This window comes from Garra rufa, chromosome 21, assembly GCF_049309525.1.
Source record: "Garra rufa chromosome 21, GarRuf1.0, whole genome shotgun sequence".
NCBI classification, from domain to species: Eukaryota; Metazoa; Chordata; class Actinopteri; order Cypriniformes; family Cyprinidae; genus Garra; species Garra rufa.
In genome coordinates, this window is record NC_133381.1 from 29,957,695 (window position 1) to 29,970,964 (window position 13,270).

At 35.8% G+C, this 13,270-nt stretch overlaps 1 protein-coding gene across 2 annotated transcripts in view; it reads right to left on the bottom strand.

Moving 5' to 3' along the window:
* slc35f4 (solute carrier family 35 member F4) overlaps positions 1-13,270 on the bottom strand; it is a 38,535-nt gene that overhangs the window by 2,264 nt on the left and 23,001 nt on the right. For both annotated transcript variants that reach the window (XM_073827162.1, XM_073827163.1), the window contains exons 2-6: positions 9,807-10,107; positions 8,947-9,166; positions 5,788-5,913; positions 5,491-5,683; positions 3,077-3,166 (exon numbers count right to left, since the gene is read on the bottom strand). In XM_073827162.1, the coding sequence (XP_073683263.1) occupies positions 3,077-3,166; positions 5,491-5,683; positions 5,788-5,913; positions 8,947-9,166; positions 9,807-10,107 (930 nt within the window). The remainder of the gene's footprint in view (positions 1-3,076; positions 3,167-5,490; positions 5,684-5,787; positions 5,914-8,946; positions 9,167-9,806; positions 10,108-13,270) is intronic.

Sequence of the window (13,270 nt, forward strand, 5' to 3'; positions counted from 1 at the left end):
TTTAGACTTTATTTTCATAATTTTGGCTTATTCTCTAAACATTTCGACTTTATTTCACACAATTTCGACTTTATTCTCGAACATTTCGACTTTATTCTCAACACATTTTGGCTTTATTCTTGAAAATGTTTACTTTATTCTTATTTCGACTTTATTCTCAAAATATTTTGACTTTAATCTCGTAATTTCAGCTTTATTCTCATAACATTGCGACTTTATTCTCGAACATTTCGACTTTATTATCAAAATTTCGGCTTTATTCTCAACACATTTTGGCTTTATTCTTGAAAATGTTTACTTTATTCTTGTCATTTCAACTTTATTCTCAAAATATTTTGACTATTCTCGTAATTTCGGATTTATTCTCAAAACATTTAGACTTTATTCTCGAACATTTCGACTTTATTATCGAAATTTCGGCTTTATTTTCAAACATTTCGACTTTATTATCAAAATTTGGACTTTATTCTTGACACATTTTGGCTTTATTCTTGAAAATGTTTACTTTATTCATGCAATGTTGGCTTTATTTTCGAAATATTTTGACTTTATTCTCGCAATTTCAGCTTTATTCCCGAAACATCGCGACTTTATTATCAAAATTTCAACTTTATTCTCGACACATTTTGGCTTTATTCTCGAAAATGTTGACTTTATTCTCAAAATATTTTAACTTTATTCTCATAATTTTGACTTTATTCTTAAGTTTTTTCGACTTCATTCTAAAAATATTGCGACTTTAATCGTGGAATTTTTGATTTAGATTTTTTTTATGTGGCACAAAATTTTGACTTTATTCTCAAAATATTTCGACTCTATTCTCAAAATATTACTTGGCTTTAATGACTTTAATCTCATAATTTTAGATTTTTTTTTAATATTTTTTAACATGGCACTAAAATGCTGTTGTAGTGCATGAGTGTATTACTGAATAAAATAACCTAGACAATGACACTTGTTTTCACTGTAGTCTAAAACATTAAAGGATTTATGAACTGAGAAATCAAAATTCCTATGATATTTTGACATATAAGAGGTCATTGTACTATACAGGCATCCTGTAAGTTTCAGAACTCAAAACTTTCTTGTGAGTTTAAAAAAGCTTACACTGAAGTAAATCTGCCAAAATGACATGTTGTGGAATGTGCCACTTTATGACATAATATTATGCCTAAACACCGTCAAGGCCTGCTTCTATAACACTGTCTGTTTAGCCCCGCCCACCAATTCACACATGTAATGTAAACAATGAGTACATCAGTAAGAACTTGGTCCTTTGTTTACTTAATTTACCATGGATTTATTTACAAACAAGGCACAATCTGACGCAGGATTTTCAAAAAGACTGAAACTAAAAGGTGATGCTGTGCCGACTATATTTGACCCAACAGTAATGTTGCACCACACAAGTGTGAGTAACTGTTTTTATAAAATGGTCACTATTGCTTTGTCTGTTATTACAAATGGTTTGATATGTACTGAGTATTTATGCATCCATCTGTGAAGGATGTAGACTGTAAAACACACAACTGTTAGCCAATCATAGCTGTGGGCGTTTATTTCTGAGTCTACAATCAATACACCTATTCAAACAGTGTTCTGATAAGGGGGGTCAAAACAGGTCAGAAAATGCCCTATTACTTCTCAATTATGTTTTTTTATGTTAAAATCTTGATAACATTACAAGAGGACCTCAAAGAACAGTACAAAATAAAATAGGCAGTTCATTACCCCTTTGAGGTATTCTGAGTGGTTTTAATATGTTGTTATGTGATTGCTAGGGTGTTCTGGGTGTCCTAGAGACAGTATTTTCATGCCCATTTCATCATCTTTCAGGTTGATTGCTTTGAAAAGTAACAGAAGTCAATGCAAACTATAAAGTTAATTAGGGTGAAAACCATGTGCAATAGTTTTACTTATTAGTTAAAGTAATTAACAGTTGCAGGTTTTCTTTTTTTGACAGTACAGTGTTTTGTTAGCAACTCCTATTAATTACTTAACTATACACAAGAGTGAGTTTCTGCCATTTAAATGCGACCTTGCGCCCAGACTGTCTAAATCTCCAAGAGTGCGAGAGACTTACTGACTCCGGCAAAGCCCTCTCTGCCATGCAACCAATTAACTCCAATCAAATAAAATTCATTAATAAGAAAATGTTCAGCATAAGTTACAGATATTTGAGGGGGAGAAGTCCTTAGATGAATAATAATTGCAATCCTGTGGCTGTTTGTTGACTTTAAAATAAATATGAACTTTTTAGTGTTAAAGGGATTGTTCACCCAAAAATTGAAAATTCTGTCATTAATTACGCACCCTCACTTTGTTCCAAACCCGTAAGACCTTTGTTCATCTTCTGAACACAAATTAAATTATTTTTGATGAAATCTGAGAGCTTTTTGACCGTGGTTAGTAAGAAACTGATGTCCCGTGGCCTATTTTAACAATGTCCTTGCTACCTTTCTGGACCTTAAACGTGTCAGCTGCGTTGCTTATAAAGACAAAAATTTAATTTAATAGCCTTGGTTCATCATTGACTATAAAAATTTAAAATGGTTTATAGTAATAACAAATAACTAATTTATGATAATAACATAATATAACTATAAATTTACATTCACACACTTACAATGCAGAACACAGGCAAACATAAGGAATGTAGTATAAATCACAAATGATACTGTGTGTTGCAAGTGAATCATAGGAGGTTTTCTGAAGAAAAGCCACACATAATTGAACAAACTTACCTTGAAAGGTTGTTTTTAAAGACAAGCACCCTCTTAAGGCATTTACTGTCACCTTGGCAACCTCACCACCCCTTTGTCATGGTGCAGTTTTTTGCTTTGAGTGAAGAAACTCACTTAGATGTTGTTTTCAGGGAGGCTGAGAGATTTGCTGTGTTGTACTTTTAGGATTCTCACAAAGCCATAAAGATTTCAAGGTATTATGTGACCCATAAATCTTTGGTAAAATTATTGATAAACTGATATTGCATAAAGAAAACAACCCTCAAAATCAAAAATAATAAATCATCACGTATTAGTATATGCCTAATGGCATACAGCACGGACTCACATACCTGCATTGCCTGGAACACTGAGTAACGTCCCGATGGATATGAGAATAGGATATGTGAGTACCACTCCTACATTGACCAGGATGTTAAATACTATGAGAGAGAGAGAGAGAGAGAGAGGGAGGGTGAAAAGTCAAAAACAGGAACTTTATATTATGGTTTGGCCATATAGCATCTTTTGTCATTCAATCCTCTCTAAGTGGCCAAATACACAGAGAACTTCACATGATTTGGACGAGTGACAAAAGTTAATGGATATCATATTGTCCTTAAAACTCCCTGGAGATACTGAGCTCCACTTCGGCTCAAATATACAGTAAATATAAGTGGATCTGTTACTATTATGCTCTGCATAGACTGACGCAGCACATATTGGATATCTAAGAAATGCTACTTCGAGGTGTAAACTGATGATTCTAACCTGATTTCTCTCCCTTACTAAGCACTTAAAGCACTCTTGGAAGTGTACTTAAGGCTTGTGTTTGATTCACTACAACACTAACTCGCATCTGAACCAGCAGTGATCAAGTGGTAAACTGTCAGCAGGATTTAATGGCAGTACTTGTTTACAAACTTAAGGTTTTATTTATTAATTTTCCCCCAGCTGGTTAGCATTTGCGATTCAGTACTGTAGGTGGTGCAACTTTACAGTGCAAAAAGCATCTTTCTCTATTGTTTTTTAAACAAGTAACATAGACTACTTAAAAAATATTTTTTAGATGTTTCTGAAATAAGTCTCTCGTCCTTCCTTACTGAATAAATGTATTAAATTCTTAAGATTAAAAATCTTACTGACCACAAACTTTTGAACAGTAGTGTACATCGCTAATTTCATTAGGGGTTCAAATGCGTAGCGCTGAAACCCTATTGTAATTGTTAGAATAGTTACAGATCAGCAATCTCCATGTAAAACTAATCATGCAGACCAAACCATAAATCGTAGAGACTTGAAACTTGGAGGGATGGTAGTACTCACACCGTTAACAATGTCACCAAGGCTTGTCCCAATCGGTCTGGCGGGGGCGCTACAGCGATCAAAAGTATGAAATCACTCATAACTCCTAAACCGTCGGAAGCTCAAGTGTCATTGGAATCCTTGGCTTACAGTGGACAAAATGCATGCCTTGGATTCGATCATGAGCCTGGCGAAATTTTAAGGTATTTTGGATTTTTTGCAAAACCTACTTTTGCAAACTAGTCCTAGGTTTTTTGCCTGATTGGAACCAAACCAGTGCCGATTCTCTGGAGAGCGAATTTTAATAATGATAAAAAAAAAAGATTTGACTCGCCAAAGCGTTTGAAAGAGGCAGGGCCACTTTTAGTAAAATGCCTAAAACTTGTTAACGGAATGAGATATCTTCACCAAACTCAGAACACTTATGTAAGAGCTGAGTCTGAGTTCGCGGGACAAAAATCGTGGAGCTTGGTCACTTGGTGCTGCTATAAGAGGGGGAAAAATATGGCCATATCTACGCGATCATTTGTCCTATATACATGAAAATTGCTGTGCACGGTCTTGGTCCAAAGTGCCACAAGTGTCTATAAAGAAATTTGCGTATCTCAAAAAACATTGGCCGATGAAGTTTGAGCACCTATTAGACATGGTTAGTGGAGGCCGATCGGAACGAAACTCGGTGGGCCTGTTTGACTCATGGCCCCAAAGGTCTGAGAGAAATTTGAAAGAAATCGTCCACTTGGGGGGCAATATCGCATTTTTCAAGGGTGCAAATGATTGTATGTTGTATGTTTTTTTGCACATACATGCAATATTTGGATCATACAATAGAACTCCTCATTCCGGACAACTTTGCCTCTAGGACCTCTGCTGTCAATCAAACTGTTAAATGCTTGAGAAAATGTAAAAAACCCTACTTTTGCGAACTAGTCCTACTGTAAGTTTTTTCTCAATCTGGAAAAACACTGCAGTACAGTTCTCTGGACTCCCTAGGCCAATAATTATCCCAAAAAAATAAATAGAAATTAACCCTTTGGGAGTCCATAACGGCGTTGTTTAGAAAAAGGGGCCTGACCAAATTTACCCAAAATCCTATAAAGCCTAAAGGAAAACTCAAAACTTCACAAAACCTGCTGAGCACTGCATGATTCTAAACAAGCATGCAAAGTTTCAGGGATCAGACCACAGCTGGTGCTATAACAGTCATAAACGTTAAAAATCATAATATTAAAAAAAAAAAATTAAAAAATGCTTTTTAAGTCATTGATTTAGGTGGTTACAGGCTTGATAAATAATGTATTTTTTTCATATATGCTTAAATGCCTTAAAGACCATTGTCTAAAACATAAAAAACACAGATATTTCAGTAGATTATTATAAATGTTAAATATGGAGGCTATCATATGTTAGTAAATGTTTTTGAAGTACAGCTGAAGAATCAGTTTCCATAATTTCACGTTACCTAGCCAAAGGCCGGCCACCCCGCAGAGGTAACCCCAGGGCAAAGAGGAAAGGGAACCCCAGTGCTCCACTCTGGTGAAGTACAGGATGAGGGGAACACAGGAGATGAAGATGAGATTAAAAAACCCCATCGTGGAGAAGAAATGAGCGGCCTCGCCCAGATTGGCACTGCCGAGGAACATCTTAAACAGCACCTGAGTGGTACAAAGAGGCTTTGCAGGAAAAGCATATCAATACTAAAGGAGGCTTAATGGTCATCAAGGATCTTCTGGGAATCGTTATTTTCAGCTGCACTCACCTTGTAGAGAGCAGAAGTGGAGGCGGAGCCGACTGCTAAGGCCACACCCATAAAGGAATCCCCATGGAAACCATCAGCATACGCCATCATCACAATGCCTGTGATAGCCATAATGGCAGCCACAATCTGAGAGGAAAGATCACAGAGACATTATCAATCAATAAAGCCTTTAAAAACGATTGAGGTTTATACCACAATAAATATCAGAGCACATCAGGGAAGGATTTAGACCTGCACTTGCCTGCTTTCATTTTTGAGGTGGATAGCTAAAAATAATGTTTTCTGTGAGTAATATTCTAAAAAAGTTACTAGAGAAGTTATGAGTCTAGATCTGAGACATCAAGTGCAATGAAACTCAAGAATTTTGATATAAGCACAATAACAGCTTCTGGCATAGCAAGTTTTTTTTTTCTTTTTACCCCATTCAAAAGTTTACATACACTTGATTCTTAGTACTGTGTTGTTACCTAAATGATCCACAGCTGTTTTATTTAATTTAATTTTTTTTGTTTAGTGATAGTTGTTAAGGAGTGTATTGGTTGTCATGAATAGTTAAACTGCTCGCTGTTCTTCAGAAAAGTCCTTCAGGTTCCACAAATTCTTTGTTTTTTTAGCATTTTTGTGTACTTGAACCCATTCCAGCAATGACTGTATGCTTTTGAGATCCATCTTTTCACACTGAGGACAACTGAGAGACTCATATGGAACTATTACAGAGTATTTGAACGTTACTGATGCTTCAGAAGGAAAAACTATGCATTGAGAGCTGGGGGGTGAAAACTTTTTGAATTTGAAGATCAGGGTAAATGTAACTTATTTTTTCTTCTGGGGAACATGTAAGTAGCTTCTGTAGCTTCTGAAGGCCAGTACTAAATGAAAAAATATGATATTTAGGTAAAATAAGAAAAATGTACACATCCTCATTCCATTCAAAATTTTACATCCCTGGCTCTTAATGCATTGTTTTTCATTCTGAAGCATCAGTGAGTATTTGAACCTCTTGTAATAGTGGCATATGACTCCCTCAGTTGTCATCAGTGTGAAAAAATAGATTTCAAAATCATACAGTTATTGTTGGAAAGGGTTCAAATACACAAAAATGGTGAAAAACCAAAGGACAGTGGGCAGTTTAACTGTTTAGGACAAACAAGGGACTCATTAACAACTATTACTAAAAAAAAAAAAAAAAAGAAAACAGCTGGGGATCATTCAGGTAACAACACAGTATTAAGAATTAAGTGTATGTAAACTTCTGAACAGGGTCATTTTTATAAATTCAGCTATTATTTTCTCTTGTGGACTATATGCAAATATCTTTTATGTGAAATATCTTATTCAGGTCAGTACTAAATAAAAATAAAATGCATTTTGTATGAATCCTTTTATTTTGGTAAAATAATCAACATTTTGAAGATTCTACAAAGTGTATGTAAACTTCTGACTTCAACTGTATGTAGCTCATTTCAGCACACTCACTGTAACTATTAATTGTAATTATTAATTGTATTAATTGGAGATGAAAGTCTGTAAGTAAATTATAATGTAATGTCAGCCAGTGATCAGGACATTACATTCAAAGCAGAAAAACCCAAAAGGGTGTATTTTGTGATAAGGACCAGCTGACTATACATTATCATGATAATTAAAAGGCTACTTACCAAATAAAGCACAACACAAAATAGCAAATTAGCAATTTTGGGGGTGTGAAGAATCAGAATGCAAAATTTAAAAATGATTGGTCCTGTAAAAAGTTTAGGTCTTACAGGGTTGGAACGACATGAGGGTGAGTAATTAATGAGTAAATAATGAATTTTCATTTTTTGAACTCTTTAATGTGGCACTTCAAAATACAGACTATTTATAACTTTTGTTTAGAGTGTCTCAAGATACACAGAAAGTTTAATGAAATTTGGACAAATTATCTAAATGACAAGTTCCAAAAAGCTTTTAATAGAAAAAAACAAGAGAGAATGAAAATCAACTCAATGATTAAAATGCCATAATTTAGAAATTATACCATATAGTTCCTGAGAGATACAGTGGTGGCCAAAATTATTAGAACACTAGTATTTTCACCAGCTAAAAATGGTTTTAAATTAGTCTTTTGTGTCAGTAGGAAATATCAGTTTACATTTCCAAACATTAATTTTGCCATCAATTGTAATAATCCAGTGAGATTTTTATTTGCACAAGGAGTCTGACAACAGCCAGTGCTCCACACAGAGATCTGATCTCATCATCATCCAGTCTGTCTGGAATAACATGAAGAAACAGAACAAACTGAGACAAATGCTTCAAGAAACCTACCAGCAAAGCTACCTGAAAAACTATGCGCATGCACACCTAGGGCTAAAGCTGCTTTAAACGCAAAAGATTGTCACATCAAATGTTGATTTAATTTAGTTAATAGAAGTTAATTGATAATAAAAATCTATGTATGGCATTGTTTTTGACAGCATCCTCATTTTACAGCATTTTTTCACAAGTGCCTAAAACTTTTAACAGTACTGTAGCTTTGCAGGTAGGTTTCTCGAAGCATCTTGGAGATGTTGCCACAGTTCTTCTGGATTTAGTCTAGTTTACATGTCATTCAATCCAGACAGACTGGATGATGAGGAGATCAGACCTCTGTGTGGAGCACTGGTTGTTGTCAGACTTCTTGTGCAAACAAAGATCTTCCTGGATTATTATAGTTAATGGCAAAATGAATGTTTGGAAGTGTAAACTGATATTTCCTACTGACACACTACAGCAAAAGATAGAAATAACTGACTTAAAACGTTTTTAGCTGGTGAAAATATAGTGTTGTAATAATTTTGGCCACCACTGTAAGTGTAAACATTATAGCACCCATTATGGTCAATTCTCATACTTTCCGAATTTCAGAGGTACAGAATTTACTTGTACACAAAATGTCATGACGATTGGCCATTCACAATTGAAAAAAGCTTTATTGATACGCTGTTCACAGCCATTTGTATTGATTTTGGATGAATCTTAAAAGCAAATTTTAGCATTTCAACCAAAGAAAATGCTTCTCTAACTTCAGCTTCTACCGTAATCAAACGGTTTGCTGAGGTAAAATGGTTTTGACTCTTGAACCCCTAATAATTAAGTTAGTTGTTAGTTGAGTAATAATCAGGGTTATATTCTACCTACCCGTACACCCATGAAACGATCCTTGAGGACAATCCACGACAAGAGGAAGACAAAGGCCTTGTGGCAGCAGTAGAGCGCTGAGACGTCTGTAGCGGTTAGTTTTCTCAGTGCTAACAGGTATAGGTAGTTAGTAAGTGTCCACAAGATGGAGAAAGGTGCCGTTCTCTTCAGAAACACCATCAGAGACATTCCATCCTCCCCAAACAACCGACTACATTCCCTAGACCGTGAAATGAGACAAAAATAAAGGTTTTTGTTGTTTGCTTACTTTGATAATGCAGCACTGTAGCCTACCAGTGGCTTGAAGTGTTAGTTTACCCAAAAAGGAAAATTCTGTCATTAATGTCATTCCAGACCCATAAGACCTTCATCTTCATCTTCAGAACTTAAGATATTTTTGATGAAATCCGAGAGCTTTCTGACTCTACATAGACAAATTGGTGGTACATGCGTTGCTATCTATGTAGGGTCGAAATGCTCATGGATTTTATCAAAAAATATCTTAATTTGTGTTTTGAAGATGAACGAAGGTCTTACATGTTTGGAACTTCATGTGGCTGAGTAATTAATGACAGAATTTTCATTTTTGGGTAAAAAATTGAAGGTTTAGTTTGGTAACCAAAAGGTTGCAGAATTGAACTCTGCAATGGGTTATCTGTAAGTAACTCTAAACAACAGTGGTCCTCAAGAACTGCAGCTTTCCATGCCTGCTCCAGGGGAACTGTCTCTATAACAGGAGTATAGTATGTTGCATTGGATGAAAGTGTCAGCTAAAGACAAATTTTCACATTGCCGCTACTGTGCAGTACTGCTGTTCACATCACATCATAATCCATCAGATTCATTCATTCTGACTTCACCTGAATTTCTGAATAGGTGTCTGTTTTTCTCTGGTGGTGGCCATGTGCCCAGAATAGTAGAGGGGGAAGGAGAGAATGTTCCAGTTGGTGCTGAACCATGTGATGAAAAAGGGACAGGAAAAGGATTTGAACGTGAGCTGGACCACTTGTGTGGTGCCCACCCAGGACGAGGAGACACACAGCACCACCAGCAAACCCCCTAGCACCTTGAGGACTGTGTTGGCGCAGGTCTGATATGCAGTGGCATCTCCACTTGTTTCACTGACTGGAGTCTCTGCATGTGATTCCGAGCCCTCCTCTCCTGCAACACACAGATCAGTATTGCACCATTACAGCACACATTATACTTCCTTGCCTCATTACATCCCAGGTAATAAAATTGGATTATGAAATCTCTTGTGTTTATTTTTATTCTTCTTCTGCACACTGTTCTGCAGCTCCAACTGTGTTTAGCGTACATATTCTATTCATAGGATGCTAAAAGTGTGTCTAAATACATGTTTGCATTTACAGATGTCTTTGCACTTGACCACTTGTCTACTTGCATTATGTATTTTCTGTCTTTGGCCCAAATGTTTAAGTGAGCACGAAGACCACAAGTGTGTGTACCTGATGGGATAAACCTACAGTGTTATAAAAAAAAATACAAGTGTTTACATATCTTTATTTTGATTTTCAGTACTTTGCATTTAAAATAAACTTCTAAATGTCTGTCCAGTAGTCTCTGTAAAAGATTACACAGTTTAGAAAAATGTGCAACAGTTTTTGTTTTACTACCAAATTTAATAAAATATCTAATTATTATAAAATTTAATTTACACTGGAGAGGTTTATCTCGCAAGATCTCGGCAAAAAGTCTTACAATTTATTTCCAGAACATAAATCATGATGGCATATGCTTAGCCTCGAATCTTCCTTCTGAGCGGTGTTCTAGATATTGTGTATTTAGTGTGTGTTAAAGGGATAGTTCACACAAAAATGAAAATTACACTATGATTTACTCATCCTCAAGCCATCCTAGATGTATATGACTTTCTTTTTTCAGACGAATACAATCAGAGTTACATTCAAAAATGTCCTGACTCTTCCAAGCTTTATAATAGCAGTGAATGGCTGTTGACATTTAATAGTCCAATAGAAGTCCAAAAAAGTGCATTTATCCATCATAAAAAGTGCTCCCCGCAGCTCTGAGGGATTAATAAAGACCTTCTGAAGTGAAGCAATGCGTTTATGTAAGAAAAGCTATAAGGCTGTCGAAGAAAAGCTAGTGGAAGCTAGAGATACAGTTACTAAAGTTTTAAATATGGATATTTTTCTTACACAAATGCACTTATTTGCTTCAGAAGGCCTTTAGTAACTATGGAAGCCCATTTCAGCTGCTGAATTAAAAAATGTATAAGGTAATTGCGACTTTTTATCTGACTTTTTTCTTGCAATTGCGAGTTTACATCTCGCAATTTCGACTTTTTTCTCAGAATTGTGTCATATAAACTCCCATGTCTGACTTTTTCACAGGACTGTGAGATATAAACACATAATTGTGAGTAATAGTCAGAATTGCTAGATGGATATAAAGTCAGAATTGCAAGATATAAACTCACAATTCAGATTTTTTTCTTGCAATTGGGAGTTTGTATCTCTCAATTCTTTTTTTCTCAGAATTGTAAAAGATAAAGTCCAGTTCTGAAGAGAGAAAAAAAAAAACACAACATCACAATTCTGACTTAATTTCTCAAAATTGCGAGGTTATATCACAGAATTCTGACTTTATAACTCGCAATTGCTAGTTTATACTTTGGAATTCTGATTTTATAACTCACAATTTTATATCTTACAATTCTGAGAAAAAAAGTCAGAAGTGTGAGATAGGTTGCAATAACCTTTTTTTTTTTATTCAGTGGCTGAAAGGGGCTTCCATAAGTATCCCCTTGGAGCTGTGTGAGGAACTTTCTATGATGGATGCACTTTATTGGACTTCTATTGGACTATTGAATATTAACAGCCATTCACTGCTATTATAAAGCTTTGAAGAGTCAGGACAGTTTTTAATATAGCACAGACTGTATTTGTCTGAAAGAAGACATATTTGGGCAGGTCCAGAAAACTGCTTAAGCCCAAAGTTTACTTTGGTTTTTCCATGTACACGAAGGTATAGTGCATGTGACAATTAAATTTTGTCACTACAATAGTACACACGTACTGTTCCACAAGGTTTCCAAGGTTTACACAAGGTTTACATTAGTTTAAAAGAGTACAAAGGCATTTTTATCGGTCATAACTTCTGGAGAAAAACTTTGCAGACATTGGACTAGCATGAAGCTTTCTAGAGCTATTCTATATTCTATCCTTTTTTATGGGTAACTGATGAGCGCTGCCATGATGGATTCTAACTTCTGTTTATATTCTGTCCTGTCCTGACCTTCTTAGAAAACCATTTTAAAACAGAATAAAAAAGTAAGAGAATTAATTTTAAAAATTGTGAATGGCAATTTCTTTCTAAGATCTACCTCTCCCTTGAGCCCCTTCAATTATGTTTGTGTTTACTTGGTTTCTAATTATATTTTACCTAAAAATTTAAAGCTATTCCTTAGTTGCTTTGCAAACACTAGTATTTACAGGAGGAAGTGCAAATACACTAACTCTGCTGTACTTACTTTCTGTTCTTACCTGAGGTATAACAAAAAATGTTCTGTTCCTGTCTTTTATTTGGTCAAATATTGGAACACGGTATTACAGACTATTTTTAGACAGGGTTAGAAAATGCTAATTATGTGCTTTGTTGATGTGTTTTATTCATGAGAAATTCACCAACACTTCCTCCTGCGGCTGCCCCTGATGTTTCTCTGTGGTACGTACGGATGTATCGATCAGTGGCTGGGAGTGTCAGTTACCTGCAGGTGAAGCACTAATGCCGGACAGCGTTTGAAATCTGCCTACGTCGCACAGACAAGCCTCTGTCAAAAATAGCTCCACAGGGTCATGGAGAAGCACAGAGACCATTCAGATATAGTGGGATATACATAGAAACTCGACACCATAGGCGCCCACCAAAAATCAGCCAATCAGACTATATACTGCATGTCATCAGTCTTGACCTCCTTCATAGAAGATGTATTGACAAATTACACCTCAGTCTGCTGAAGATAGATATATAGAAAGATAGAGCAGTGGTGGATGGGAGTTGATTAGAGACTGAAGAGAGGGGAAGAGCGCTAGTATCACAAAGCCAAGATCCGTTATACTGTAGACTCAGAGTGATCAATTTACACTAAGCCAGGAATAAAAGATGACATGCGCTGGCCCATGGTCACTAGTATAGTGTGCTGGGTCAGCAAGCACATCTACACACACACACACACACACACACACACACACACACACACACACACACACACACGCTTAAACTCACACAGGCACTTTGTTGTTGTGATCCTGCTATCAAGCCATGGATCTTACTCACTGAA